Below are 27,783 nucleotides of genomic sequence, written 5' to 3'. Positions count from 1 at the left end.
AATAGTCCTTTTGGGGAAAATATTAGTAGAAAAATGGATATATGATATGAAAAATCATTAATCATGTTAAATTGTTCCATTATTTATATGTAATGGGAACCATTTTCATAATTCATTTTTGAGATTCACTCTTAGAAATGTATTTGATTACTGATAGAAAATAAGGGATTACATCAAAAAACGCTCTTTCTTTCCTTGATTAAGTATGAGAATAAACCCAGCATTCAGGGTTTGATAAATATTTATTTTGATAAATATATACTAATATACTCAATTTGTGCTTATTTTGTATGTTCATCTCACAGAGCAGCATTGAGTGAGTGATGCATCATCTGGACCCTAAAGAAGGTATGTTATCATCCAACAGAAAAAATAGTTTTATGCTTGAACAATCACCAGAATGTACTATGTGCCTCCTTTAAACTGAACATTTTCCATAAAATGAATATGCCACAAAGGAAGCCAGATTTCCAGCTGAGTCCTAAATAAATAAAAACCCACATCCTCCCACCTATTCTTTTCTAGATTGTTTTGGACATGGAAAAGGACTGCTGTTCTAGGAAAACCTCCCAAGGGTGCCTTTTTTTTTCTGTTTGTCCAGCTTATCCTATATATCCTTTATATTCTAATCTCTTAGACTGAGATGGGCTGTACAGAATGGACATAAGCTTTTATCTGACCAGCTCTAACTCACAGAAATCTATACATATTAGTGGCAGATATTTAAACCCAGAAATAGAGTAATAATGTGTACTACTGTGCCGTTAGTGCAGAGCTACATTGCAGGCAAAACAAGCAGTTACTTCTTTGAACTTTTAATGGTTGATAGGAAAAATAAACATACTTTTTATGTGCATGGAAAGAAGCATATGTGAAGCTCTTCCCCTCATACTCAGCAAAAAAAGTACTTTCTTCCAGGTTAATGTGATACACTTCGTTACCAGAGCATCTGCCATACATTTTCTGCCACTGTTCTGGTGATTGCTGACTCTCCCTGAAACATACAGAGAATAATTTAAAATTTAATGTCAAATTATTATTAATCAGAAGGGTATTTCAAGTCAATAGATACTACAAATGTGTATCGAAAAGGTCCCATAGGCTAATATGAAAGAAATATTTGAGATCAAATCTTAGTGATACTGTAAGTACAGAGATTATTTTAATGTATTAAAGAGTGTTTTCTGCTAAGTAATAGACATGTAACAGGCTGTATTTTAATATTAGGAGAGAGATGGCTCAATTACTTTAACTTCCCACCATAATAAGTAGATTGATGGTAATTTGAAGATGACAGGTAAAACCACCAGCATGTTCATTCTATCCATACAGTTTGTTCAGCTGCTTGGTGGCAGACTCTCTGGTTCCTTTCTGAATATCATTAATAACATCTTACGTAGAAAAGAGTTATTTGTCTTTGATCGTTTTATCTCTAAGAGAGATTTTTCTGCATTTGCTTATCAGTGATCTTATGGATATTTTTGGTTCCCGTGTCTTGTAGGCTATCACAAGTACGAACCTTCTTTTCTCTAGTGCAAGAAAATTAATGACAAAGCAGATCATCCCTTATGCAGCTGCTGCCCTTCATGCAAACAGTTTAGTGGAAATTTTCCAAACCTCAGCAACCCCAAAACTTGTAGCTCCAGAGCTTTTGGGATCTTCTTTATTAAGTTTCATGTGGAAACGAAGTTCTGCCTGCATGAGTTTTATTGGAGATAATTGATGCATGTATATATATACAAAACTGACAAGTGTGTTCTGTGTTTTGCCAGTTGAAGATCTCAAGATATTGGGACATGCTCCTTTTGCTCCCTTAGACATTTTCAATACCTTAACACAATTTGTATTTTTCTTCAATTTACCATCTTTGTCCACTCTCATCATGAAAACATTTTGTTTCAAGATAGAAGTAAACTATTTTTATTGCAACGATATGAACAAGCAGTGCACTAGGTATAGAACAGCAGAACTAGCAATGCAATTTCAGAACATTTTCCCTTATTTCATTTTCCCCCTAAGATAAAAGGGTCACCTGTTTAATGTCTGCTTGGTTCCAGTGAGTTGTCTGAAAGCTTCCCATGGGGCTGTACTGTAAAGATCACATTAACTTCAAGTCAGAAAGGTTATTTTCTTCCAAGATTTTGTATCATCAAACAAACCGTAATAGAGTTGTATTGTTTAGATAATCAGATAACATTTAAAGCTAAGTATTAAGATTGATAATGAGATTATAAATAAGAGTCAAGGTAGAATTTTGGTGTCTTACAGACTAAAGTTTTCCATAAGAATTCCATAAACAGCTGAGAAGACAGCAGGATTATTTACACCTACTTAACAGGTATTTAATATTTGAGTCCTACATAAGATTTAATGCAGGTGTTAATAGCAACCAGGATGATAAGAGGATAATTAAACAGAAACCAATGTAAAGGAAAGCAGTTCATTAATAACATTTGAAGTCTACTGAACAAATTATTTTCATAATTTTCATCATTTTCTATATTATTTAGATGCAATTTAGTATTTGGGTTGGCTTATAAATAAGTGTATGGTTAAAATTTTTATTTGTAGTTTAAATTATCAGTTTTCACTTAAACATTTTACTTAGCCAAACTCAAATGCTCATTTGACTTCATCTTTCATAAAGGTAATTTAACCTGTTTTAACAATGAGCAGGTAATTTACCTCTTGTTCAACAACAGAAAACATTTAAAAAAGCAAAAAAAAAAACTTCCTCTGAGCTATAAATTAGTCAAATCCAAAGCAGTTTTATCTCTGCACTGCAATGACAAATGCCTTTATTTTGAAATCTCTCTGAGAATAAATGCTCTGAGGAGTGCTGACTACAGTAGATAAATAATAAGACATTCTCACTTTTTCTGTACAAATGCAGAATAGTATTATTACAGGAACATACATTGTACATTCTTACAGAAACACATATTATTGTAATCCTTCTGGATTTACAGTAATGCTACAACAATTTGTGCAAAAACTTTTTTTTTTTTGCTCCCAGTATACAATGACCAGACTAGAAAACAGTTACTTTTATGATGCTAGTAACATCTACTAATTCTGATTGCAAAAGAAATCTTAAGCCCTTTTGAATTCTATGACAGTTACTTTGCATCATATTTAGGAATCTGTACATGATCAATATGGCTGTGTAAAAAGTGAAAAAGTTCCTAAGTACAGCAGAAAACATTCCCTTTTGTGTGTCTGGTTTTGTGTTGATGGAAAATTCTCTGACAGGTGTTAGGAACACTGTGCTTCTTTTATGTGCATGTAATATGATATAACTGGAAAAGGCTCTGTATTCTGTGCATGTCAGAGAATGAAAGGTAGGCAAAAAAAGAATGTATGAAGAATGCATTTCACCATGGTTCTCAGGAGGTATCAAAACAGTGTTTTGTTGTGTTCTTATTAGGAGATTCTAGTGCAGATAGTGCCATTAAAATATTGGCATTTGTTGTTCTCAGTAGTAAAAGTTCTAAGAATAATTTCTGTTTTCCCCATTCTGGGCAAAGGGGAATACTAGAAATGCCATATAAAAGGTTAAATAACTCTGCTTATAAAGATATATTTATACTGGGTTCATAGTTTCAGAAATGGAAAAAGAAGTGTTTTTACAAGACTTGTGTAGTGTATATGCAGCTATTCATTTTTAAAAGTGTATTTTGAGATTTACTCTAATTCATCTGTGTGCCCACACCATTTTAATCAAGAATACCTCATTATTCCAAGAATATAGCATAACAGCGATATACCAGATGTGGTAAAATAATTTTAGTGAATTCAAAGAAGTTCTACTGTGACTATGTAGTCTGCAGAGACACCATAATTCTGCACCCCTTGCAGCAGTGTGGTTAGGTTAAAAATCATGTATGTTTGTTTGCCTCTTAATGTACAGGCACTGAAAGCAAATACTATATGCTATCAAAACAATATTTTTGGGGTTCAGTGAAGCAGACCTCCAAATTAACATATTAAAATAGGTATTAGGACATGTTAGTGCTCTTAAGTAGAACTTTGTGATAGATCCACAATTCAAACTACTAAATTGGAAATAGAATTTTTTCATATTGTGGGAGTGGCACAACAGCATGCAACAAACTGTTAAATACTGGGGGGAGGAGGGTGTTCTCTTCAAAATTATAATGCCTTGAGTAAGGCATTTTGATGTTTTTATTCTGCAGTAAGTTCCATTTTCATTTTAAAACAGTAGTTGAGTGGGAATTCAGGGTACACTGTTTTCCTAAGAATATCAGCTATGACTTTTCCCAGTTGTTTTGGTGGTTTTTATGGTAGTATATACTTACTGTCCCCTGGATGTATGAACCAGCAGAGTGATTAATGTAGAAGTCGCTGGGCATATACAATTCAGAGCTAGCATAGCGTATTTGAATTCCTCTTCACACACAACATGATCTGTAGGAAGAAAAATAGGTGACTTAAGTTGTTTTACAAAAATGCTTTCAGTTGAACAGAATATCACTTCCTTGTCTAAGAAAACAGTGAAGGTGGATCAATCAAAAGTTGGCCCAAGATCTTCCTCTTCTGCTTGAACCTTGGGAATCAACTGTGTGTGATTTTCCCTATCTGTGCTATCTAATATAGATGCCTGCTGTTTTAAATTCAGATCACAGATAAAAGCTCTCCAGTGCTTGCTCATGCCATGAAAAGGACAGAGAAATGATTCTTTAATGTAATTCACATATGCCTGTGACAGTATGGAAATGGCTGTGAGAAGGAACAAGCACAACGTGTGTTTCTTGTCAGTGTAGAAGCACAAAGTCAAAGAGGTTTTGTAAAACCATGAAGGCATTTCATGCTAAATCAGTTTTTTCCCGCCAAATTTAGTGTTTGGTTCTTTCAATAGGAGCAGAATTTTCTTCTGATCAGAAAGAGCTTTACAAGTGGCACAGCTGATGATAAAACATAGGCCACAAGAAAACTGCTGAGTAAGGGTAGGCAAATGATCTCCCCACCTAGATGTGCACAATGTACATCTCCTAGCTTCTCCAACGTGTCATTGAAATCCTTAGAACCACCTTGCCTCTCTAAGCTGCTTTCTAGACAGAATTTATAGTGTAGCTCTAAGCATGACACTTACTCAAAATAAAAGTGAGGGCATATTTTGTATGCCTTCTCTGTTCCTTTTATTTTGAAATATCTAGAGGCTTTTCAGTAACAGAATCATTTACTACTGAATTGAGAAATTAATTCTTTCATTTTCTGAAGATCAGGGCTTATTTAAATGTCATAGGGAAGGGGTGAATTTAGTTATATAGAGACACTGTCAAATATAGAACAAAATGAGATTTTTCTTCCTGTAAATATATTTCAGCTATAGCAATTAACTATTTCCTGCAGAAAATATTTCAGATAGAAATATGTTCTTTTAGTTGACCATATGTCATTAATAAACCTACTTGAATTTCAAGCCAGAGATTTTCAGGAGGGTAAGGCATAGTCTACTGCTTAAATGGAGGATCTGCAGGAATATCCATTACCATTACTCAGATCGTAAAGATTTATGAAAGTGAACCAACTTCCTGACACTGAAAGAAAAAGAATTCTCCCTATTTTTTAATTTGTATAGGATTTTGCCAAATAACCTCCCCCTCCTTTTTTTTTCTTTTTTTTTTTTGTTTAGAATCTTGTCATATTAGAGCTAAACATTTTGAAAATACGTGAAAGAAAAAAAGACACAGGGTAATGATTTCATCTGTTATTTGAGATCTTGTACTTGAACCCAATTGTGCATGCTGACCTAAATGTACATAAATGAAAGTTAATCAATGACACATAGCACACTGCAGATGAAAACTGTAACTTGGACTTCAATCCCCCACATGCACTTTACTCTCTAACATATATGGTGAACTTTTTTGGCAGATGTTCATGCAAAATATTATGTTACCAAAGAATAGAGCACAGAGCAAACAGAGATTGCATTTTAACATCAGACTCTTAATCACGTCTGTTAAGGGATTCACATTGTATTGTCAAGTGTTTTTACATCAGGAGCCTTGGAGCTGCGACTTGTAGAACTATATCTACACCTGTTGTAGACTTTGATCTTTTGCACTTAAGTTCTTTTGTTAGACACAGATCAGGTCAAAAAACCCTTGCTCATTTCTGCAATTATTTGGCAGATTATAGCTTTCCTATAATGTTTCCATGTTTTATAGGTAAGCTCAGGGTTTATATTATGGAGTATTACACAGAAGTTTATCTGCTGCTTTCTTTCTGAAGCAGGAAGTAGGGAGAAAGCTGGATGACAGCTCTCTCACTCCTCAGGTCTGGGACATCAGTCATGTCCCCTGACAGCAGGTACCACAACCAGCAAATTACTCATTCAGTGTGACAGCGAAGCAGCCAAGGAAACTGCAGTTTATCTTGAAGTGAATATTAAATATGTCAAATCAGCTTACCAGAAAGAAGTATTTTGATTGACTTTGTACTAAAGAAATATTACATTTAGAATTTCTGTAAGTTGCAGTTTCTGTTGAAAATATCTTTTGACAGAAGTTTTGTTGCTAAGTCTGTCTCAAATGGATGTTGTAATGCAGTGGGGTGAGTTATGGTTTCTGTGATGTTACTGACGATAAAACAGACTCAACACTGATTTATGCCTGCAGCAGCAGCCATGTGGTAAGAATGACCTAGACCTGGCACAATTATTCTGAGAAACCTTACTTTTGTCAATTTGATAAGTTAACATGACCACTACCAGGTCAGATAGAGAAAAATGCCCATAAATTACCTCTAGACTACTTTTATCTGTAATTGGACAGATTAATCATCAGCTGCATTCAATATCCATTTGGTGAATCTGGACTACGTTCCTTTCAAATAAACTACTGAAGGTTTGATGTCAGACTTCAACAATCTGCACTAATTCATGGGTGTATTTTGAAGAAATAGACAATGTCAAAATGTATCTCCATTTCCTGGAATTGTAATTACACACAATTTCCAAATATTCAACATAAAGCTGATTAATACATAAATATACAGATAATAGTTTTAAGCTCAGCTCAGAAAATATGCAATTTAGTAGTCTCTCAATTGCATAAATATATTGCTCTGCACTTTATTTCCCATTTGTGCTGAAATGCAAGGCCAGGAGCTTGCACCAAGGGTACATGGCCTTTTGTAGCCCTGTGTGTTTGAAGGAAAAGTGGGAATATTAAGAAAATCATTTGTAACTGCCAGTGTTATTGAAAGAAAATCTGAGCATGTCAAGGCATTTTTATCTTGGAAGTTAATAACGAAAAATCAAAGCATTTAATCTTAAAAGATAAGAGAGCTGTCCATCTGATAACTGAGTGGCTGTGTATTTAAAGTGTTCACACCTTAAACTTGCAAAGGGATTTGCTGGTGCAAACACACTTGTGGCAATGTAGCAATGTAAGCAGGTTAATATTTGAAACAAAGTAGTTGGAATCAACTGTAAAAAATAACAGAAAGCACAGAATGCAAGGATGTGTGAGTGACATCAGGTGGAAAGTCAGGAAACCTGATTTTCTGACAGGCCATATGAGCCTGGCCAAGGTGTCTCCATTCTCCTGCTTGGATGGCAAAAATAAGTTCTCATTCTCTCATTGAAGAGAGGGAGGATGTATAACTCTTTGTCTACTGGATCAGAACAAATTATAACAATTATTTTTCTTACATGCTATTTCTGAAGCCTAAGGTAGAAAACCTCCAAGCAGAAAACCTCCGGGCAGAAAACCAAGTTTTTCCCTCATATAGGAAAATGCAGTCAGTGTCTGAATTTCAGGACTGTCTCATGCAATCTAGGAGGACTGGTCAACCTAATATAAGCTGCTGAGAGATGGGGCTTCTAGTGCTTAATACATTTTCAATGTAGTTAAAAGTTAAACTTTAGTTAGGAGGACTATTTGGTTGTATTTTTTCTAAATTCAAAAACTTCATTTTTGACAGCTGTTGTCTCTAAACCTGTGTGTAAAGAAAAAAATTCTATTACTGAATATTATAGGTTCATAAAAATGCCCAATATTGTTTTGGGAAACCTCCAGAAGAAAGGAGTCATTTTCTCAAAGAATATCAGATTTAAAAGAAACTTTTGCATTAAGGCAGTGATAAAGCAGCCCTGAATCATAATAGGAAAAGCACACAGAAAAATGTTCCAGATGGTTATGACGAATTTTAGTCGTAAACACTCTGGACAGATCTGTAGTCTGCAGCCCCCAATAGATCCATGTTTGAGAATGATGAAGTGTTGGATGGCATTAATACCAAAGGGGAATCCTCTCAGGAAAATATATGCCAACAAATACTGTTCTCATGCCTCTATCAGTGCCTGAACATTTGCAGTAGGTAAGCATCCAGACGTGATGATGAAGTTCAGTTGAAGGAAATATTACCAAAAGAGGTTTTGTGGGTTATGGTTGTTGGTTTTTAAAAAAAAAAAAAAAAAAAAAGGTACAAATTCTCTAATGCTTTGAATTGACATGAAAAATTGCCTGTTTTACAAGTCTAGTTATATATAAGCTCCTACAGAGACAAGCCATTAGGAATAATGAAACTCTTAAAACACTATTCAGAAGAACAAATTAACACAGTTACTGATAAAGAAAAGTGGCCATGGCTGGGGAGCAGGGATTATGTTTGTGCTGGCTGGTTTTAAGGGGAAGATGAAAAAGCACTATCATTCTCCTCACAGCATGAGCCTTATTCCCTGCTGTGCCATCTCATAGTTTGAGATCATACTTTTATAACTTCAGAACTGCTACTGATGGGATTTTTTCTTCTTTCTAACCCAGCGGTAAATTCAGTAGCTTTTAAAATTACAGCTATAACTGTTGCTCTGGAGCCGTTCTGCACTGGAATTTACTTTTTCATCACATTCTGGGATGATGGAGGGGACTAATATTTTTCCAGAGAGTTGTTTTTATTTTTGCATGAATCAGCAATCTTTTCTTCCTTAGAATATCATTCAAGAAAATTGACTTTTCAAAATTCCACCTGAAAAGGAAAGCTTTTCTTCTACTTCAGAGATATTTTTCCAAAAGTATTTGTGTGTTTTTGCACATAAGCATATGTATGTCTATATACTTATGTATGTGACTATTTGTATATAGACAGAAAGAAGAAATATATAATGGTGAGAAATAGTTTGTCTAATAAAAGATGGTAATCTCTTCTTAGAAGAGTGGATTTGTTCAGATTTCTGAACATCATTTTGCATTTATGCCATGGTTTCTAAGGCATGGATTTTGCTGGATATAGACTTAAATTATATGTCTCTTTCCAAAATATTTGCAAGTAATTAAAATGTTTTCCATACCACTTCGAAAAAAAAAGAGTCCCACGAGAAGATTTTTCCCTCAATTGTTTGTTGGTTTAAATTTGAATAGATCTTCTCAGATACCCCTTAGTATTTATGTTTGAGTAGACAGAAATGACTTACAGACGTGGATAGAGTCAGCTGGAGACCTACCTGGATCTGTAATTATGGAGCAGCAATGTGTTATACATCAAACAATCCTACTCTATATTATGTAGCATAGGACTAATAATTCTTAAAAGTGCTTGTAATTAAATCTTTGCCATTGCTAGGATGTATATTATTTTACAAAACTGCACTCTTAATCAGTTTCTAACTCGTAAATGCCGCCAGGGATTCTCACTTTGCTTGTGGGGTCATGAACCAAACTTTCAAAGACTAAAACAAGTACTTCAAGTGACTAATCTTCCACTTACCTGCAAACTTGATGTGGAATTTGTTCTCAGGCTTCAGTATCTGAACATACAAAGGACAATTTGGAGCAAAGTCTTTAACTGCCCATGCTCTTAAAATGGTTTGGTGATCCTAGAACAAAGAGTATGAGGTGATGCCAATGATATACAAATAACCATGTCACATTAGGAAAGGAATCTATTATCAGACTGGCTCCATTGAAGAAAACTTATTTTAAGAGCATATAGCACCAGCTGGTGTGGATGTTTATCTACATATTATATAATTAATATTACATAATAATTTCCAGAAATCTTTCACTAATAAGGTATTTTGACCCTCTCCTATCTTTCTGCAAGTGCTAATGATTATGTCCTTTGGAAAGGGGTAGCATTTGGATGTGAAATAATTGTGTGAAAACTTAAGATGGCAGTGATTAGTCGTGTCTAATTAGTCAAGGATGATGTAGCATAGATGTCCTTCCAAAGAGACTCAAAATTAAAACAACATTAAATGAGGACCTCAGGAACTGAGAGTTTAAAATTGTGGGTAATTCTAAAAATGTCAGTTTAATTAAAAGCAGGTCTACATTTTTGTGGATTTAAGACATTTGCACAACTGATGTCAGGATTTATCCAACTAGTGACCAAAGAGTCCAGGAAATTTTTCAGGCTGTTAATTTTTGTCCTTGTAACCTGTGCCAAGTTCAGGATCAATACTGCTATCGATAAAAGTATATAATGTATTAATAAATGTGTAATACGTTGTATCATACATGTGTAATACAGTTAATACAGTATATAATGTGATAATACATTCATATTTTGGATTTTGTGAAGGAAGACTAATTCCAGTCTATCATATATCAGTTTTTATTTATTTCAAAACCAAAAAGAAATATTTCAGAGTTGTATCTAGGAAGCCATACCTGGATTGAAATGCCTTGCCTAGTCATGAAATTGGTGGTATTAAAAGATAAAATATAAAGAATGATTCATCATGTTTGCAGCATCAGCAGTAAGAAAAGCTTTCAGACTCATGAACACAAGGGAAAATCTCTGACTGGAACAGAGCGTAACTGACATTTTAAAACCATAATATTTTATTATCAATTGAGATGTTAGCAAGTACTTTTTCTACTAGAAAACCTAGGATGGAGTCGTAAGAGTATGGCAAAATATGCGATTTCACTTTTTTATTAGCAGTTTTATAGATGAAGGATTGCTGAGCCCAGTCAGGAGATTTAACAACTTGGCTGTAACCTGCTGCAGGTTTTCCTTGTATGCAGTCACCTTTTCTTTACTTTTCTGTAACATATGGCAACTTATCCTCCTCGGGATTTTTTTGTGTGTGCGCTGTTGGGTTTTTTGCTGTTTTGTTTTAAGGTAATGACACCCCAACACACCTTAGGAGCAGCAAATGACTGGGTAATGGGATAGGTGGCAGTCACTCCTGTTACAGGAGTGGAAGAGCTTTGGGAGGGGATTTGGGGTAAATTTGAAAAAAAATTCTATTGGTGAAGATGTGACCCAGTCCTTTTATGGAAGAGGTGTCAGGGAAAGAGTCACTTGCAGTGATGGTGTGGCTGAAATGCACAGTGTTCGATACCAGTTTCCTCCCTTCCTTTCCATCATCAGCATTCAGACCACAGTGACTTGCAAAAGTGGTGAGAAAAGCCTGGTTTCTGTATGTCACATGCCTCAAAATAGTTATTTATGTTAGCTGTTTTCTTGGAATTTTTTTATTATTATTTTGTCAAAAAAACTGGTTTTATCAAAATGTGCAATATAGCTAACCGTAAGAATGAAGATTTCTTTATAAAATCATTCATACTGCATTATTCTATTAAAAACTCGAACAAACCTAGATGCACAGAATTGAGTGTAGTAAAACTAAAAGTATGAATCTCAACATAAAATATTTTTTAATATTATTGCATAGGAAAGGGAAAGACTCTTTGAAATAAAAATCTCTTGATGGTTATTTGGCACATTTGCAGTTTTAACACTGCAAAATATGCATTGCTTTCCATTTTCTAGCTATTCTTTGAACCAGCAGACCACAATATGCTATATATATATATATATATATTAAAAAAATTGATACTTAAATGCCCTAAATAACTTCATAAGATCAACTCAGTGGGTATGTACTGGTAATCTAATAACTGTGCACTGTTTTTAACTTTTGTCTCTTTTCACTTGGAATATACATGTGGTTGGGCACAAAAGCTGGTTATTTGGGTTCCCAAGTGTTTTCCTCAGTTATTCTCCCAAATTCTACTCTGAGGAAGCACTCCAGGGGAGTGAAAGGAAAACACAGGTAGGCACCTTAAGTGATTTCTTAGATTCAGTCTCTTCATGTGGCTCTCTGATTTAAAAATGTAGCAATTTCTATGCAATATTGAAGTGACTTTAAAAAATGTTCACATTTCTCCCAATATATGCTACATATGTACACACAATAAACAGAGATACCTGAAACAAAATTAGACTTCTTTTCCCCTTATTAAATATGTGTTTCTTTGGAAGATGAGTGAAAAAATACATTCTCTTCTGTGTGATCTCCATGCAATGAACTGCAGTGAGTGATCAAAAAATTACCATGAGTACAAATGGTGATTAATATAGAGGTGATATTTAAGTTCATGTATGAAAAGCTGGAAGTTTTAAAGTGGGTGTAACAAGAATTTAAATCATCAGAACTCAAGAAAATGCATTTAATATGTATTTTAAAATAGCTCTGTTAATTTAATCTTTTTCTTGCCACACACGACTTGATAAATTAGTTATACCCTGCTATGTTTGCATCCATATTGTGAAGCCATTAAGGCAGTGTAATTTAGATTACCAGTACAGCAGAGTGACACAATTTGATTAATGGAAGGGGGGAAAAACAAGGTGCAAGTTTGAATTGGACCATCTCTGAATTTTCAGAAAGCCTCAGAAGAAAGCTGTCAGCAACAGAAGTGTTGTCACTATAAGCTATTAACTAACAAAATAGCAAGCAGTGAGCAGCCAGTGGCATCCATAGCCAATGAGTAGATGCTTGAGGATTGTGGCTGGGGAGATAAAAACCCTCACGGGCTTCAAAAAATCAGTTGAGTAACAACAGCTGCTCTGGTCAGGAATCTCCTCCTTTTATTTTGACAGCTGTCACATGTAGGAGAGGATCCAAGGCTCTTTTAGCAGTTTGTCAGCTTCTCAACAACAGCAGGGTAGAAAATCAGTTGTACTTGTAAAGATTGATACTGGGATGACAGCTGAACTTCCTTCAGCCCAGTGACAAACTAACCTTATGTACTAACATGAGGCTGGAGCTGGGTGAGAAATTAAATCCATTTCATTTCACAGCTCTAGGGGGCAGTAAGACTAAATAATTTTTAAAAATTTAAAATTTTTCTACTTGCAGTGCAAATAATTGCATTGGGATTTCTCATTTGTAACCCCTGTGCAACTGTCAAGTACATTATGTGAAATGAGATGTTGCAGCTGATTTATTCCAAATTTATGGCTAATTTAGATAAGACACTTAGGCTATTTTGGTATTTTTCAGTCTCCTAGAAGTTACAGGTATTTTCCCAGGTATTTGCAAGAACTCTTGCTGTTTCTTACCCTTGAATGCCCTAGCTCCTCTGTCACTTCCAAGCAGGTTTGCCTTGCTTGAATACTCTGGGATTACTTGCTGCCAGTTCAGTGGCTTTTACTGCTGTATTTTCAGGAGTCTATTGCTGATGAATCAAATTCAAAGTTCTTAGCTCAGTAAGTTTCAGGGTTATAGTAGGAGCGCAGATTTATTTCTCAGTTTACTCAGTGACTTTCTGCAAGTGATGGGTCCAGAACAAGATCTTTAGCTAAGATCTTTTAATTAAGTTTTGATGACAGATGAAATAATAAGTGATAGAGAAGTATATTAAGTAAGGCTACATATATAACGCAAGGCTCTCATTTCCCATTTTTTACTATACCTGTTTTTAACATTTAGAAAAATAATTGCTATTTCTTATAATGTGGCACCAAAACAGTGTTTTTAGTTGAGATTGCTTAAAACATAATTACTGAATTATAAATATTGGTTCAATCTCATTTGGCAATTTTTAAGCATCTTCAGGGATCTTCAGACTTACACTGATCCCCTCTGGAGTTCAAGATTGAACTGAATAGAGGCAAGACTGCAATAATTTAGTGTAGTGCTTATGGTGAAAAATTTTAACGTGTGTTCATAAATCCTTTCTCAGTGGGCTTTTTTTCTGGATAGTTGTGTTCAGTAGATAATTTCATTAGTGGGAAGAGTTCTAGTTCATGTGGTTTTATTCTTTTATCACAGATGCACTGCACAGAGGTTTGTATTAGCAGGGTTCCTTTGTGGACAGTAACTTACTTGAGAGCAAATGGGCAGCAGTGTGGGCAAAACCATAGAAACTTGCTTAAAGAAACTTGCTTAAAGAATCTTGCCATTTTTCATTTTTAAAATCAGCCAATATGGTTAAATACTCTTATAAGTATTGGTTACTTGGTATTAGTCACGAATTTATTTATGAAGTTGAACTCAGGCTTTAACTGCATTTGTTTTGAATATACCAGTCAAGTATGATATCCATCTCTTTTCTCATTTAGTAAATACAACTGAATTGGAAATCTAGAGCAAACACTGACATTAGTCCAGGTAGTCTGAATATTGACAGAGTTCCATTCTTGGAAGCGATTAATGGCTAATTATCAATGTATCGGTAAGGTACTAGGATAGTGCTTTTGTGCTATTCTGCCCTTGTTCCATAAAAAAGAACTGAGAGGGAGTAAAGGCAGTGGCAGTAAAACCTGCACATCCTCTCATTCCTCTGTCCCCAACTTACAGCTGCTGTCCTGTCCACCTCACAGCGACTGCTCAGGATGAAACAGGCTTCAGCATCGTCCATCCTACAAAAGAGGAGACAAACCTGTCACACACCAACCAGGTACGTCCTGGACTTGTTTCTTACAGCTCAGAGTCTTGCACAGAGAAACAGAATACCAAGTTTTGTCTCTCTGGTCTCATTTCTTCCCCTGCTGCCACTAAAAGCTGTGCCAAAGTAGTAAGAGCAGAGTGGCCTCAAACTTAATTTGCCATGAGTATAAAAGGTGAATAAACAGTACCAGTCTGCCTGGGGTGTAAGAGTGCAATATGCACAAGTTATTACTGATAAGGATGGACAAAAGGGGGCAGATAATAGAGTTGTCTTGCATAGTGATAGCAGAAACTTGGGTAGATCTACAAGAATAATGTGTTTGGGATAAATAACAGACATTTCTGTGTGTATATATACATTAAATGAACTATTTCCAGTTCACGGAGTCTTTGTTTAGGAAGAAATCATGGGAGCTCCATGAGTAATTTCAGCTAAGCATGGGAGCAGTATTGGGGAGACAAGGTCTTTTCCAAAGTTATAGGAAAGAAAATTCCAGTTAAATTAGATTAGGTTTTTTGCAAAAATGCAGTCTTTTATTAATTGGCTATTCACAACTGATGGAGTCAGCCAACTTTTGGTATTCCTTTACTTTTTAGTGTGACCTATATCATGCTATTTTGACATTGGGTTTCAGATACAATATATATATAAATTCTGATAATGAGACCCTTCTCGATTATTTTGTTGTTCTTGGTAACCATTACTTTATTTATTAGAAGAAGCTTGCTATGTATCTTGCTATCTCCTCAGTACATTATGTTCTCATTAAAAAGAAATATACCAAACATCTTGGGTACTGGGTTATATTTCATATTAAATGTTCTATTAAATTCCCACTATGCTTCTTCCCTCAGGAGAGGCTGAAAATTTTTCTGTGACAGGTACATTCAATTACATGTTCTGCAGGAAAAAGCACAGTTCCACAGCTGACTACCTCCAGGTTATTAGAAGTGAAATTCAAGATTATATTTAGGGAACAGCCTAATTTTAATTCTTGTAATGTGTAGAACAAATGTCAGCTAAATCTACACATGCATTCCTTCTTGAAATCAGCAAGAAAGGAAAAAAAAGGCAAAGAGGATCTCTCTAAAAGAAAATTTTTAATTCTGAAAACAGCTTTCTTGTCTTGTCAAATTTTAACAGCTGTAGAAGTAGTTGTTTTTTCAGTGGCAGAAGTCTGAGAAGCTAACAGTGCTCATAAAGCTTCTCACAGATGAGATTCTTGGAAATAACTCCCCTCAGGTAAAGAAGGCTGAATGACACAAAGAGTCAGACAGGTATTGGCTTAATTGTAGTTATCTACAACATAGAGGAGTGCAGATGAGTTAAATCAGTTATTCACTAAGAATCACCTCTCCCTGTCTTTGGAGAGTTTAAAGAAATGATCCTTCTATATGAATTCCACTGTGAATTCCTTCCCAGCTCAAATTGAGCTCTGGGGGGGAGGTGTGTGTGAGGAACTGTGCTTGACTGATGTGTTTTGATAAATGTCATTCACTATTAACTGGTACAGAGCATCTTGTAGAAGTGGTGGAAGTATGTGGCAAGAGGAGGGCCCTGAAGAGTTCGTGTACGTATAGCAGAATAGTTGCTTAATGTTGCCAGGCTGAACTTAACAAGAAAACAAAACTGTACAGTGGGTTCAAAGGGTGATAATTATTTAAGTTTCCTTTTTTCCCCCTTCACTTGGTCAGGAGAACTATCATCACATTCACCATATTTGCTCAAGGAGCATTAATAACTTTTAAAACTGTTTAAAGAACTTTAAAAACTGAGACAGAGAAGACAGTGAAAAAAAATTGGTCAGATTAAAGAGCTTACAAGCATTTGTTCCTTGAAAAGTTTCAGATATTAAGAAAAAAAAATATAGGGAAAAGCTTTCCTTTCTTAGTACACACAGCTTTCCTTCTAGCACAGCTTTTGTTGCTTAACCTTATTTAACAAACACCGTAAGTGAAACAAAAGTAAAAAACAAAGGTCAGTGTTTGCCTACTTAGCTCTCAACAGGTCTTGATCTTTCAGGGCTGAGCCTTGCAGGTAGATAACTCTTTGGGACCACATTGGGATTTGTAACACCCTTCGGACCTGAGCATCCATCTCAGTAGGACACAAAATAACCACATAATAGTCCTGTCAAAACAGAAAAAAAAAGGGGAAATAGTCATGGGTTCTCTTAGGTTACCATTTATTGTTGCTAGAGAATGAGTCAACAGTGACTTGAGAGGTCAAAAATGTCTCTGATAAGACGCTGACAGAGTAAGTTTATTTCCTCAAAATTTTTTCCTTTATTTAATGGGCCAATCCAAACTGCTTCCTGTGCTACAGACAGTCCTTGTTAGGAAAAGTATCCTTACTTAATAAAAAAATATAATATATCCTTATTTATGAAGGATACATAAGTGCACAAATGAAAAGGAGAGAGAAATGGAACATGAGAGGAGAGACTGAGAGCTTAGGATGGGCTGGTCACAGAAATCTTCCTTAGGACACAGAGGGTTTTGCAGAAAGCAAAACTGCACCGGATGCAGTGCACCATCTGTATCCTTCAGCTTCCCAGGGCACAGAATCATTAAGGTTGGGAAAGCTCTGTAAGATCATTGAGTCCAACTCAATTTCAGCTGTGAAGGGAATGTATATAAGCACTTCTACCTGTGCAACATTAGGACTTTTCTTCTTTGTCTCCAGTGTATCACAAAGCCTGACTCATTCTTCAGCTTAGTTAACTAAATGTTGTGTTTCAATTTGTGATTGTGTCTATAAAGCACTGGATTTCTTTGTGCAATTGCTTATGCCTCTTACTAGCTAATTGTTTTGGGGAGTATTTGGGATTTGGCAAATTGCTCTTTAGCCATTTGAGGATTGTATTTGTGTGATTTCTGCAGTAGTTAATGAAGCATGGCACCACAGGTAACTTAGTAAAAGACATGGAGAAGATTTAGTAAAAGAGAGAGTCTGTAGCAAAGGCAATGATGATAAATCCAAATTTATATCTCATGGAAATAAGCTTCTAGATGTTCCAAACAAGTCATATGACAAGTTTGCATTAGCTAGGGAATATGGGTACACTAAGAAAATCTGTACAATCTTTCAAGGTCTTTGTCCTGTAAAGTACATATATTTATTTCTTAATTTACACAATTCCAAGAGGATCTAATCTTTTCAGTCCTGTGCCATGTGGTCTGGGGTGACCCTGCTTGAGCAGGAAGGTTGGACCAGATGACCCCTGTGGTCCCTTCCAACCTGACCCGTTCTGTGATTCCTAACACTGGCAAAAAACAAAGCAAAATGTGAAAACCAAAGGATGCTTTGACTTGATCTTCACACCCAGTCCCAAAACAATGGGAAAAATTAAATTGGGTAGCTTTCATTTATTTTCTGGTTTAGGGTAGAATCTAAGGAATTTGCATAGATTTTTTTTTTTTTTCACTCTCAGTACCTGCAGTCTGGGGTGGGCATAGAATTCATTTAAGAAATCCATGAGTAAATCAATCTTCAGGGAGCTCACACACAGCACAACGTGTTTTTCTGTCTGAGCTCTGTAGCGACTGTAGTTTCCTCCGGACTTTTGCCTCTCCATCCATAAATATGCCAACTGTTCAAACTGCAAGAGATGCTAATTGTCAGTGAAATATAGACGAGGAGGTGAACACTACAACTCTACAATGACTTGGCAGTGTTGCATTGTTCATCTCATGCCTCTAGGAAAAGCTGCCCTTAGCCCACAATCTTTGTATTTGTAAAATATTCTCTAATAAGCTGATCAAAAAACATGGAAGTAGTGGCAGAACCTAACACAAACAGCAGTGAAAATTCATTAAAATATCATGAGAACACATTAAATCATGGGATTTTAGAAAATAATGAAGGCTGGCACCTTATTCCTTTAAGTAGTTTATACCTCTGAGCTCTCTTTTTCTAGTGTCGTGTGGCGTAATTGCTTTCCTCGTATGAAAGGTTAAATTTTCACACACATACTGTGAGTATACTTGGAGAGAGGCACCATGTTCCTTAGTTGGGGCAGTCACTCTTCCAAGAGATTTTATAATATTCTGAAGGTGATGTTCTGTATACTCTAATCTGTCTTATAAATTTAGATACAACTTAAATACACAGGAGCTGTTAACACAGCAAATTTGCCTTTGTCATCTGAACAATATTATGCAGGTTAACAGTAAACATTACTAGTCTGGATCCTCCAGACCTAAGAGAATACTGTAATAATCTGTAAGAAAACATACAAATGCTGGTTCAAAGCTTCATGTAAGTAATACATGTTTAATACTAAGCTCAATTTAACTGTATGCCTGTGTGATAGCTGATTTTTCCCATCCCCATTCCCCTGATGGAGAGGCTGGATCACAAATAATAACTGATTTCATATCATAGCAGGGCAAAATCTCAGGAGAGAATGCCTCCCACTCCATGCTGTGTATGGAAAACTATAAGAAGCCCCATTATCACTATAAAGGTATGAAATAAAGCAGCTAATAATAGGTAAATTTATGTGAAATGCCAGTAGATTCTAGGTTATTTACTGCTAATGTGGAGCTCTCGTGCCTGAAATATGTATCAGATCTACACGAAGGATGAAAATTCTATGTCCTGGGGAATTCCAGATTTCAAAACCAGCCCATTTTCATTTTCAATAGATTATATATTTTACCAAATTTTCACTGAGTGAGAATATACGTGTGTTAGTGCATATGTCTGTGAATACATACATTAAATATTTAATTAGAGTGTTCAAATAACTTCAAGAAAATTAATGCTGACGCCTGAGGTTCCACCATCCCAGGGTTTGTGTGTTTTCTGCCCACAGTGAGCTTTAGTTCACTGCCAAAGAAGCAGAGCCTGGAAACCATGGCTGTGTGAGAAACTTTGGAGCTTCACGGTCTAGCAGGTCTACTGTAAGCTTTGATAAAAATGCAGTGTCGCCCCACATTCCGTTTTTCTGGCACAAGGGCTGGGTGATCACCAAGTGTACAATGGTGAACATCTTGGCAGGGTTTCCCATGTAACCTCAGGGTTTCTGTCATCCAGCCTCACCTAATGAGCTGGAAAATGCTTAGTACAAATTTGATAAAGCTGACTGAATCCTTGAAATACTTGGATTTTCATAAATTGCTCTTTTCCAGTTGAAACCGTTAGAAGTCCTAAACTTAGGCAGGCATGAAAAATTCCTAACTGTGCTGCTGGCTCTGTGTGCGTGTGTTCCATGCACAGCTGTGAACCCAATTTGCTTGAGTTGCAGATTTAATGAGATTTTTTTCGAGTTAGCACTGAGCTGTAAGAGTAAGGGAGGAAGTGGAGAGAACCAAGATTAGAAACAGGGAGAGCCTGCAGAGGAAAAGCTGTACTCATAAAGAAAGTGCTGGCTACTGTTGTGGGGTCTTTTTGTAATTGCTCCATTAATAACAAACACGTATCTCAGGATAAAGGAAGGGCTCTGTGGTACATGACTGGAGCAGGAAACTTTCATCAGCACTTGGAAACTGTTATTAATGCTCTGTTTTTAGTATAAATCTAGAGTATAGGAGAACATACAGGAAAAAAAACCACAGTAGGAGATACAGACTATGGTTCTTTTTTCTGACATTTTCTACACAACAATAATAGTAACAATAAATTATTTCAGTTATTATTCCTTTGTTTCAAAAACAATTCTAAAGAGAAAAAAAAAAAAAATCCACATTTACCTGTATGGGCAACACCACAAGAGCAACACAGATCATAATGACAACAAGCAGCTTTGAAGGCCATATCTTGGGTGTAACATCCCCAAAGCCCACAGTGGAAAATGTCACTATGCAGAAATAAAGGGAGTCAAAGAGAGTCAACCTGTTTCCTGCTCGTTCCAGATGCTGAATTCCACAAATACTACATAGAAAAGAATGAATAAAGACATGACAAATAAAAACTGTTCAAGCTTGATGATTATATGTGCAGAGAACTATTTTCAGAATTCATAAATTGCTTAGCAAAGACATTTTTTTCAAAGAAAAGTAAAAATTAGTATCAAACCAGAAGTGCTATATTGTTAAAATTTTCAAATGTCATTTGTAATAAAACAAACACATTTTTGATTATTCTAATATGATAGGCACAACTGTTGCTAGGCTTTGCTTAGTGGCTGTTGTGAAGGAGAGGTGGTATATAGAACATCATGGATTGATGCAATTCCTTTCTAAACCAGAACAAAACAGATGGTATAGAGCTGCCACCATTCAACATTTTTATAGATGTGTTTCAACTTTTTCAGGGAGGGTTTGCTGGCACGGCCAAGAAAAATGTAGATACTGCTTTCTTTCAATCTATCTCTCTTTATGTTGGTCTCTATCCCTTCCTGTGGCTAAAGTTACTGATGTGAACCACTTATGAGAGCACATGTTGCATATTAGAAGGTTTCTGTTGGTACAAATGGGTACTACCTGTCTGGAATAAACTGAATGTGAGTATTGCAGGCTACTGAATTATCAGAGGAAAAAGCATCCAGGGTCAGCCATCAGGTAGGAAGTGGAAGGTTACAATTGGTAAGGAGATTCTGCTCACTAAAATTACAGACTAGAAATATGGAGCTTGGCTGGGTCTGTAATAGCAGAGCAAGTGGAGTTCACTTCCAGTCACACATGCTTGAGGACAAGGAAATGGCAGCCCAAGTTAGGTGCTAATTATTTCTCCTGGATGATGCACTTCTGGGTTTCAGAAGCAGTAGCAGAATCTGCCCACAGGTCATCCTACTATTTCATATGTTACAGATTTTAAAAATATTTTGCTTTGTAAATATATACCATGGCAAAGAGCTTCCCAAGCTTAAAATATGAGCTTCTCTGATGCCGTGGAATTACTTAGATAGTTCAGGTTTTAAATTATGTTCACCTAAATTAAAAAACCCCAATGTGTGAACCACCCTGAATAGCTGTTTTTCCCCTTGGAGTTAGCAGGATGATGTCTCCTCAGAGAATTAGATAAATAAGTGATAAATCACATATTCCTTAGTAATGATTATAGAATGTACTAAATATTATTTCTTCATATATGGTGTCCAGATGGTAAGAGTCCCTCATTAATATCTGCCATGGTAGATCTTTGCATCACCAGGGAGACCCTGTGTTTATAACAGTGTTAGCAGTTGTTCTTCTGTTCTCTGTTCTGTTCTCCAAATATAATTTAGCTGTGGGCAGTGGCATTTCCAGAACATATGGATCAAATTCCCAGTTTCCTTTTCACAGTTCTAGCGTTTGTAGTTTTCACACATCTCAAAATGTTCTAAAAAGGGTGGGGTTTTTTCCTTGTTGTTTGCCTAAGTTTCAGGCTTCAGTCAGAACTGATATTTATATTCCTATCCAGTTCGTCCCACATTTTTCACTGGAGTTGTAATCTAGATCTTCCATCATTTCACTATGTTCACAGTTTTTCTGTTGAGGTTTTTTTAGGTGGTTTTTTGTTTGGTTTTTGTTTTTTTTTTTTTTTTACTAAAAGGATAATTATATTTTTGTTCCTGAAAATACTAACAGAAGGACTGTAAAGAATTATGCTAATGAAGCTTTCTTTTGGTCTCAGACAAGGAAGTTTCTCATCTAAAGCCTTTTCTAGTTTTAATATGAAATGATGAAGTATATTGTAAAGTAATTGAAACATGGGAAAAGAAGCTAATTTAATATCACTCTTCACATAAGTTACATGTAGTTTTAAAAGCAGAACAGTGATGGATTTTTAATTCTTTATTTTTATTATTCCTGATCACCTGTGTGCATTTTCTTCTCTCTAGTTGCTGTTTGTGGGCATATCCCAGAAACACATAACCATGACTTCAGGAATTAAAGTCATGAGGGCCAGAAAAGCAACAAATACACAGAGCCAGGGATATGGTTCCTCTATAACTAGACCATTACACCACTCAGCAGATTAAATATCTGCAGATGAGGTTGTATTGGAGTATAATGCATGAGCCTGTCATTGGTAGAAATGTATTTTTTCTGGTGCTCATGCCTGTGAAATTGCTTGGTGTTTGTAAATACAAAAGGGTCAGTTTTACTCTTCCTACCTGACAGGATGGATTAAAATGTAAAAATTTGGTACCCTCATGCTGCCCTATTTTTTTTAATTTCAAGGTATTAGAATTGTTCCTTCATTCTTTGCTCTTTTTGTAAAACCTTAACTTTTTTTAACAACATGCTGATAGGAAAACTCAGGTCTTGATGAATAATTATTATATCTTCTTGTTATTATTATTATGCTTTACATAGCCAGCCCACCCAATCTTACTTTATCTTAACTGAAATAAGGTAATACACCATGAACCATGTCAGCCTTTTATAAGTAGAAAATTTTCTACTTTTATAAGTAGAAAATTTTTAACAGTGGAATTACCATTGAATTTAGTGACATCAAGATTTTCATTTTATCATTTCTACTCCCTCATAGTCCTATGTATTCCTATTCCTTGAAGCCATCAAAATAATGTGTCTGATCCAAAATATTGTGGATTCAAGATATTTCTCACTGTGCTTAGGGGGCATGAGCCAGGGCGTCCCACGTTTAGTTAACAATATTAAAGTCAGTAAGACAAGGGAGCTACTTCTCCCTGTTTAGTTCTTCCAACAGCTTGTTGATCAAATTAATTTCTTTCCTCAAAATTATTTGCACCTCATTTGCAATTCTACCAAACTGTACTTGAAGTCCTAACCCTGAATACAAGGGAATGATAAATCCAAAATCAGGTTACCAAGTCTGGGTGTTTTGGTGCTCTGCTGTTTATCTTTACTGGAGCCAGAGATCACCAAACTGCAGAAAAACCTGACTTTCAAAGAGACAACTCTGTGGGAGTCTAATTAACAAATAAAATACTACCTCTGTGACTACTCCCCTAAGAATATTATAGTTTCTGCTCACCAACAATGCCTTTAGAGAAATATTACTCAGCACTTAAAGCATGTTCCAATCTGTCTGGGAAATAGCAGACTACACTGCAGAGAGAGTGCAGTGGAACATCAGTGGCTGTCTACAAAGCCAAATCCACATGGATTAGTTATTCCATTCCCCACAACTCATTGACAGCTTTTAATGCATCCACATTCCTTATATCAGCTTTTTCTGTCATAAATTGTTAATCATTACTTTTAGCATAAAGTTTGCATGTAAAAATACATATGTTCTTGTCTGCTTTCTTATGTTTCCTGATGTTATGAAATGTGCAGTAATTTGGGCTTCATATTCTGCCTGTTTTGATATTTTGGGTGGTATTTTTATCTCCTTGTTCTTGTTTGCTTCCTCTTCCTCTTTCATCTCCTGAAGGTAAGAAATTTATTTAGTCATCCTTGGACAAACAAAATGAGTTCAAGGAGGAAAGGAATGTGCAGTAAAGGCAATGCTCACACCTACTTGTTTTTGTGGAGAATAAAACCACCATAATAATCAGTACACAGAAAGTCTCTAGTTAAACAGAAGGCAAATTCAGCACCTTCTATGCCAATTTGAGGATTCCTGTGAATTCAGGAAGACTCTCTTTTCATAGTAGATCTAAGGGAAGCACTTAAAACAAAATTGCTTCAATGCAGAGATTAAGTATTTCTAAAAAGCCCCACAGAAAGCCAAACAAAGGGGCTGCTGCAGCAAAAGTAGCATCAGAAAATGTATTACAAACTTCCAGAGAACAGAAGTATAATTATGAACACTGCACTGAACCACTGCACTTGAAAAACAAAAAGTAAAGACAGTAACATGTAATCTCTGAGGATTGGTAATGTTTAGTTTGGGTACTATTTGAACTTTTGAGAGTTCAGTCTGTGTTTTACTGGAAGCTTTCTCTCTAGTTCCAGGAATCTTTGTTTGCTTGAGTATCTTATGTGCCAAAACTAACTCCTGTTTGTAAATAAGCTGTCTCTACATGCAGTACAGAAAAAAATACTGTAGAGCAAAATAACCCCTGAGACTGTCAGATTTTTGTCATGCTCCAGAAATATGCCACAGAAATGGATGTAACAAGATCCCTTTGGATAGTATTTTGCAAATCCATTAACTATCCTTATTTATAACTGATTTTTTAGAGTCTATTTGATGTCAGTTTATGTTTTCATTTGTCAGAGTTGACGAATTAATCTGATTTCTACATTTTCACTTCTAGAGAAAATGACTGTTTACAGATACAACATCTTGAGGTCTAAAATAATGCACTAGAGGCTGAGCTAAAAGTCAGAGCTGCTTGTGTGTGCTGAGGATTAAGCAGCAACAACCAGCACTGTTTTCTTTGGACTTGCAACTTTGAGCTCCACCTTGTGTAATGACTTTGCCATGGTTAAAGCAGCTGGCTGCAGGGACTAACTAATGAATGTGTTGAAATCAATACGGATTGATTTTATCGGAGTCAGTGTGATTCCGGGGCAAAGGCTCAATGCTTATGAACTACTGAAGTTACACCTGAATTAACTCCCAAGTGTAGCAATTCTGCATAATCAATGCCCCCAATAGTTTCTCACACTCAAAACTCTTTATAATTTCTTCATATCCTGCACAGAATGGTGATGCTAGAACAAATTAGAAATTAAATTCTCATTTTTTGATTGTCCTATTCTGCCAATTGCTGTTCATATTATTTTAACATTTTCTGAGGTTACTATCAAAGACCTTTTTTTTTGCTTATGAGAAAAATTGGAATGGACTATCAGTCAATGAAATTGTTGACAGACCACCAACTGTAGCAAATACCTGAGGGTAAGATTCAAATACAGCATAATACTGAGGTAAAGGACCACATTGATAGGAAATACAGACAAGAATTTAAGACATACTTTACCACTATAGTGACTGCATCTATATGCTGAAGGAAACTTCCTCAATCTCTACACCAAAATAAAATGTAGCTATAAAACAGTTCCTTCTTTAGTCTCATTCTGGAGGATATACCATCTCATAAAAGTCTGATAAAAGTACACAGGTTTTGCTTAAAATTGGCTAAAGGCACTCACTACTTGCCAAAGATGTTAATGTTAATTAAGCTGGTGCCAGTTTCAAGCCTTTGAAATGAAAGTGGTGTTGGGACTAATGCTGTACCTGGAGAATGCCCTGCTTTGTAGAGAGGAAGATGGTTTTTCATACTAGAAATTGTCTCTGTGGGGTGTTCAGTCTTCTGCAGAGCATCATGTAGAGACAGATGCAGTTTTGTGCCATATTTTAAAATCAGACGTTATTGGAAAAGCAATTCTCAGTGTGGAGAATTAGTATTCATACAATCATTAAACATGCAATTTACACTTCAAAAATTCTCGTCTGAATACTGATATAGCTGTAACATTTTTTTTTCCTTCCTTGTATCAGATGCATATGGAAATATTATCTGCTGACTTCTGAATGGCAGTACATGCAGAATGTGAAGGTGTTGCTTATCACCCTACCTGTGACCCAAAAACCTGATACTTTCTGACAGAAACCCTGACTCTTCAGTAAACAATGAAGGGGCAAACAAAAAGAATGAGGGATGAGCAGAAACTGCAGCACGTAAGAGTGAAGCAACAATCACAAAATACTCTAACCAATAATAAAATCTTAATCCCAAAAACCCTGAAGATGAGGTTTTAACTTGCTAAAAACCAAATGCCTCCATTTTTTCCAAGCCTTGTGCCTTTTCTCAGGTCTTTTCCTAAAACCAGAGGGATTTTCTAATTTATTTTCTAAAAGCTATTTTCCATAAACAATATTAAAATAGAAAAAAACCCCACTAGTTTAAGTAGATTTACAATTTTCATAAAGTAAAATGGCAGAATAAGGTAAAATATATCATGTAAAATATATCAAATTTAAGCTTTACAATGAGAAGATGCTATTTTCACCTTTCATTCCATATAAAAGGCTACAAACTGTAGGAATAACTGAATTCCAGGACACAGAAGCTATTAATTGCATACTAGACAGTGAAAGAAATGAGGGAGAATTGCTGACTGGAAAGAAGATGAAGGTTGTTATGCTGCCTTGAAAGTAAATCAGCAGAGAAATATACTTGCTGTTCTTAGCTGGCAACAAGTGATCTAATGAATGCAGTAGATCAGCTGCAAGGTATTCACTGACTGGGCAAAACAGAGACTGCTGGACATTGTGGCTTCCTAATAATCAAGGGCAAAAGTACTGTAACAAGTCTCAGACATTTTTGCAACTGTAATGCTGCTTCATCAGACAGTCCAACATGAATCTTTCTATTTTTCCAGAATGGTTCTTTTCAGAGACCAGCACTTACTTCCATACAACTTTCTCTTTTTTTTTCAGAATCACAGTAGGGAAGGGAAAGACTCGGATTAATTCAACAGGCTTTGAATCAAACTTGTCAGTTCTGTGGGACTTTGAACACAAATTGAGGTAAGGGTGACAAACTTACTTTCACTACACAAAAATGCCACCATGTCAGAAATTAATTTGGACTTTCTCTTTGGATGGAAAGGTCATTTTTGTGTGTATTCTAATTTTATCTTTATCCCAAGTGATGGTGTTTGTTGATATGACTATGACTTACCCATGGTGTCTTTTATAAGCATTTTCCTTCCCCTAAGATCAGAGCATTATATGCAACTAATGGTTGCAAAAGCTCAACTTGTAAAAAAAGCTCTTCCCTACTCATGTGACTTCCAGAAACCACAGAACAACTTGTTAAGCAGAATAGGGTATTATGAAATGGCCCAGTGCATATAAATATTTGTTGAATCTGAGTGAGAACCTTTATACTCCTGCTGCTGCGTTTTGTGGAACAAGAAGTGGAGCTGCAATTAAAGAACTCTGGCCATTGAGACTGCACAAGCAGAGTCCCACTGTGGGCAGCCTTCAGCTCAGTGTGTTTCCATGCACAGGTCTGTCTACTCTTCAGCCTCTAAGGCCAAAGGACCTCCTGTATTTGTTGTGTGCTTTCAGCCTGCCCCAGAGCTTTGATGGCAAACAAAGTAACCTTTGATGGTAAACAAAGTAAACTGTCAGCCCAACTTCAGTGTGTCAGCCAAGAGCCTGCTAGAACCTGAGGTTCTGGATTGTTCACACAAGGAGTCAGTAAATGTTCAGGAAACAGAATGCTGCAGTTAGCACTTAACCACCAGATACTCTTCACCTGCAGAGTGCTACAGAATTTGGTGATACTTATACCTATCCTTCC

General features: G+C 35.9%; 1 protein-coding gene and 1 long non-coding RNA gene across 7 annotated transcripts in view; one reads left to right on the top strand and one right to left on the bottom strand.

Moving 5' to 3' along the window:
- The window catches only part of KCNT2 (potassium sodium-activated channel subfamily T member 2), a 116,131-nt gene that overhangs the window by 31,034 nt on the left and 57,314 nt on the right, over nt 1–27,783 (bottom strand). For all 6 annotated transcript variants that reach the window (XR_014853821.1, XM_085068330.1, XM_085068332.1 and 3 more), the window contains exons 10-17: nt 20,354–20,534; nt 18,094–18,258; nt 16,651–16,787; nt 14,565–14,628; nt 9,736–9,844; nt 4,320–4,428; nt 2,033–2,089; nt 845–994 (exon numbers count right to left, since the gene is read on the bottom strand). Coding sequence is in view for 5 of the 6 variants with exons in the window: in XM_085068330.1 (XP_084924456.1) it covers nt 845–994; nt 2,033–2,089; nt 4,320–4,428; nt 9,736–9,844; nt 14,565–14,628; nt 16,651–16,787; nt 18,094–18,258; nt 20,354–20,534 (972 nt within the window). In the remaining variant the exon portion in view is untranslated. The remainder of the gene's footprint in view (nt 1–844; nt 995–2,032; nt 2,090–4,319; nt 4,429–9,735; nt 9,845–14,564; nt 14,629–16,650; nt 16,788–18,093; nt 18,259–20,353; nt 20,535–27,783) is intronic.
- LOC146434052 (uncharacterized) lies at nt 304–27,783 on the top strand. Its single transcript, XR_014853822.1, has 3 exons — nt 304–348; nt 14,567–14,666; nt 26,913–27,783. It is a non-coding gene; the product is annotated as an uncharacterized LOC146434052 (long non-coding RNA).

Source organism: Lichenostomus cassidix, chromosome 8 (assembly GCF_008360975.1).
Source record: "Lichenostomus cassidix isolate B80296 chromosome 8, HeHo_3.0, whole genome shotgun sequence".
Classification (NCBI taxonomy): domain Eukaryota; kingdom Metazoa; phylum Chordata; class Aves; order Passeriformes; family Meliphagidae; genus Lichenostomus; species Lichenostomus cassidix.
The sequence above is the reverse complement of the archived record's forward strand: the minus strand, read 5'-3'. Positions and strand labels throughout refer to the sequence as shown.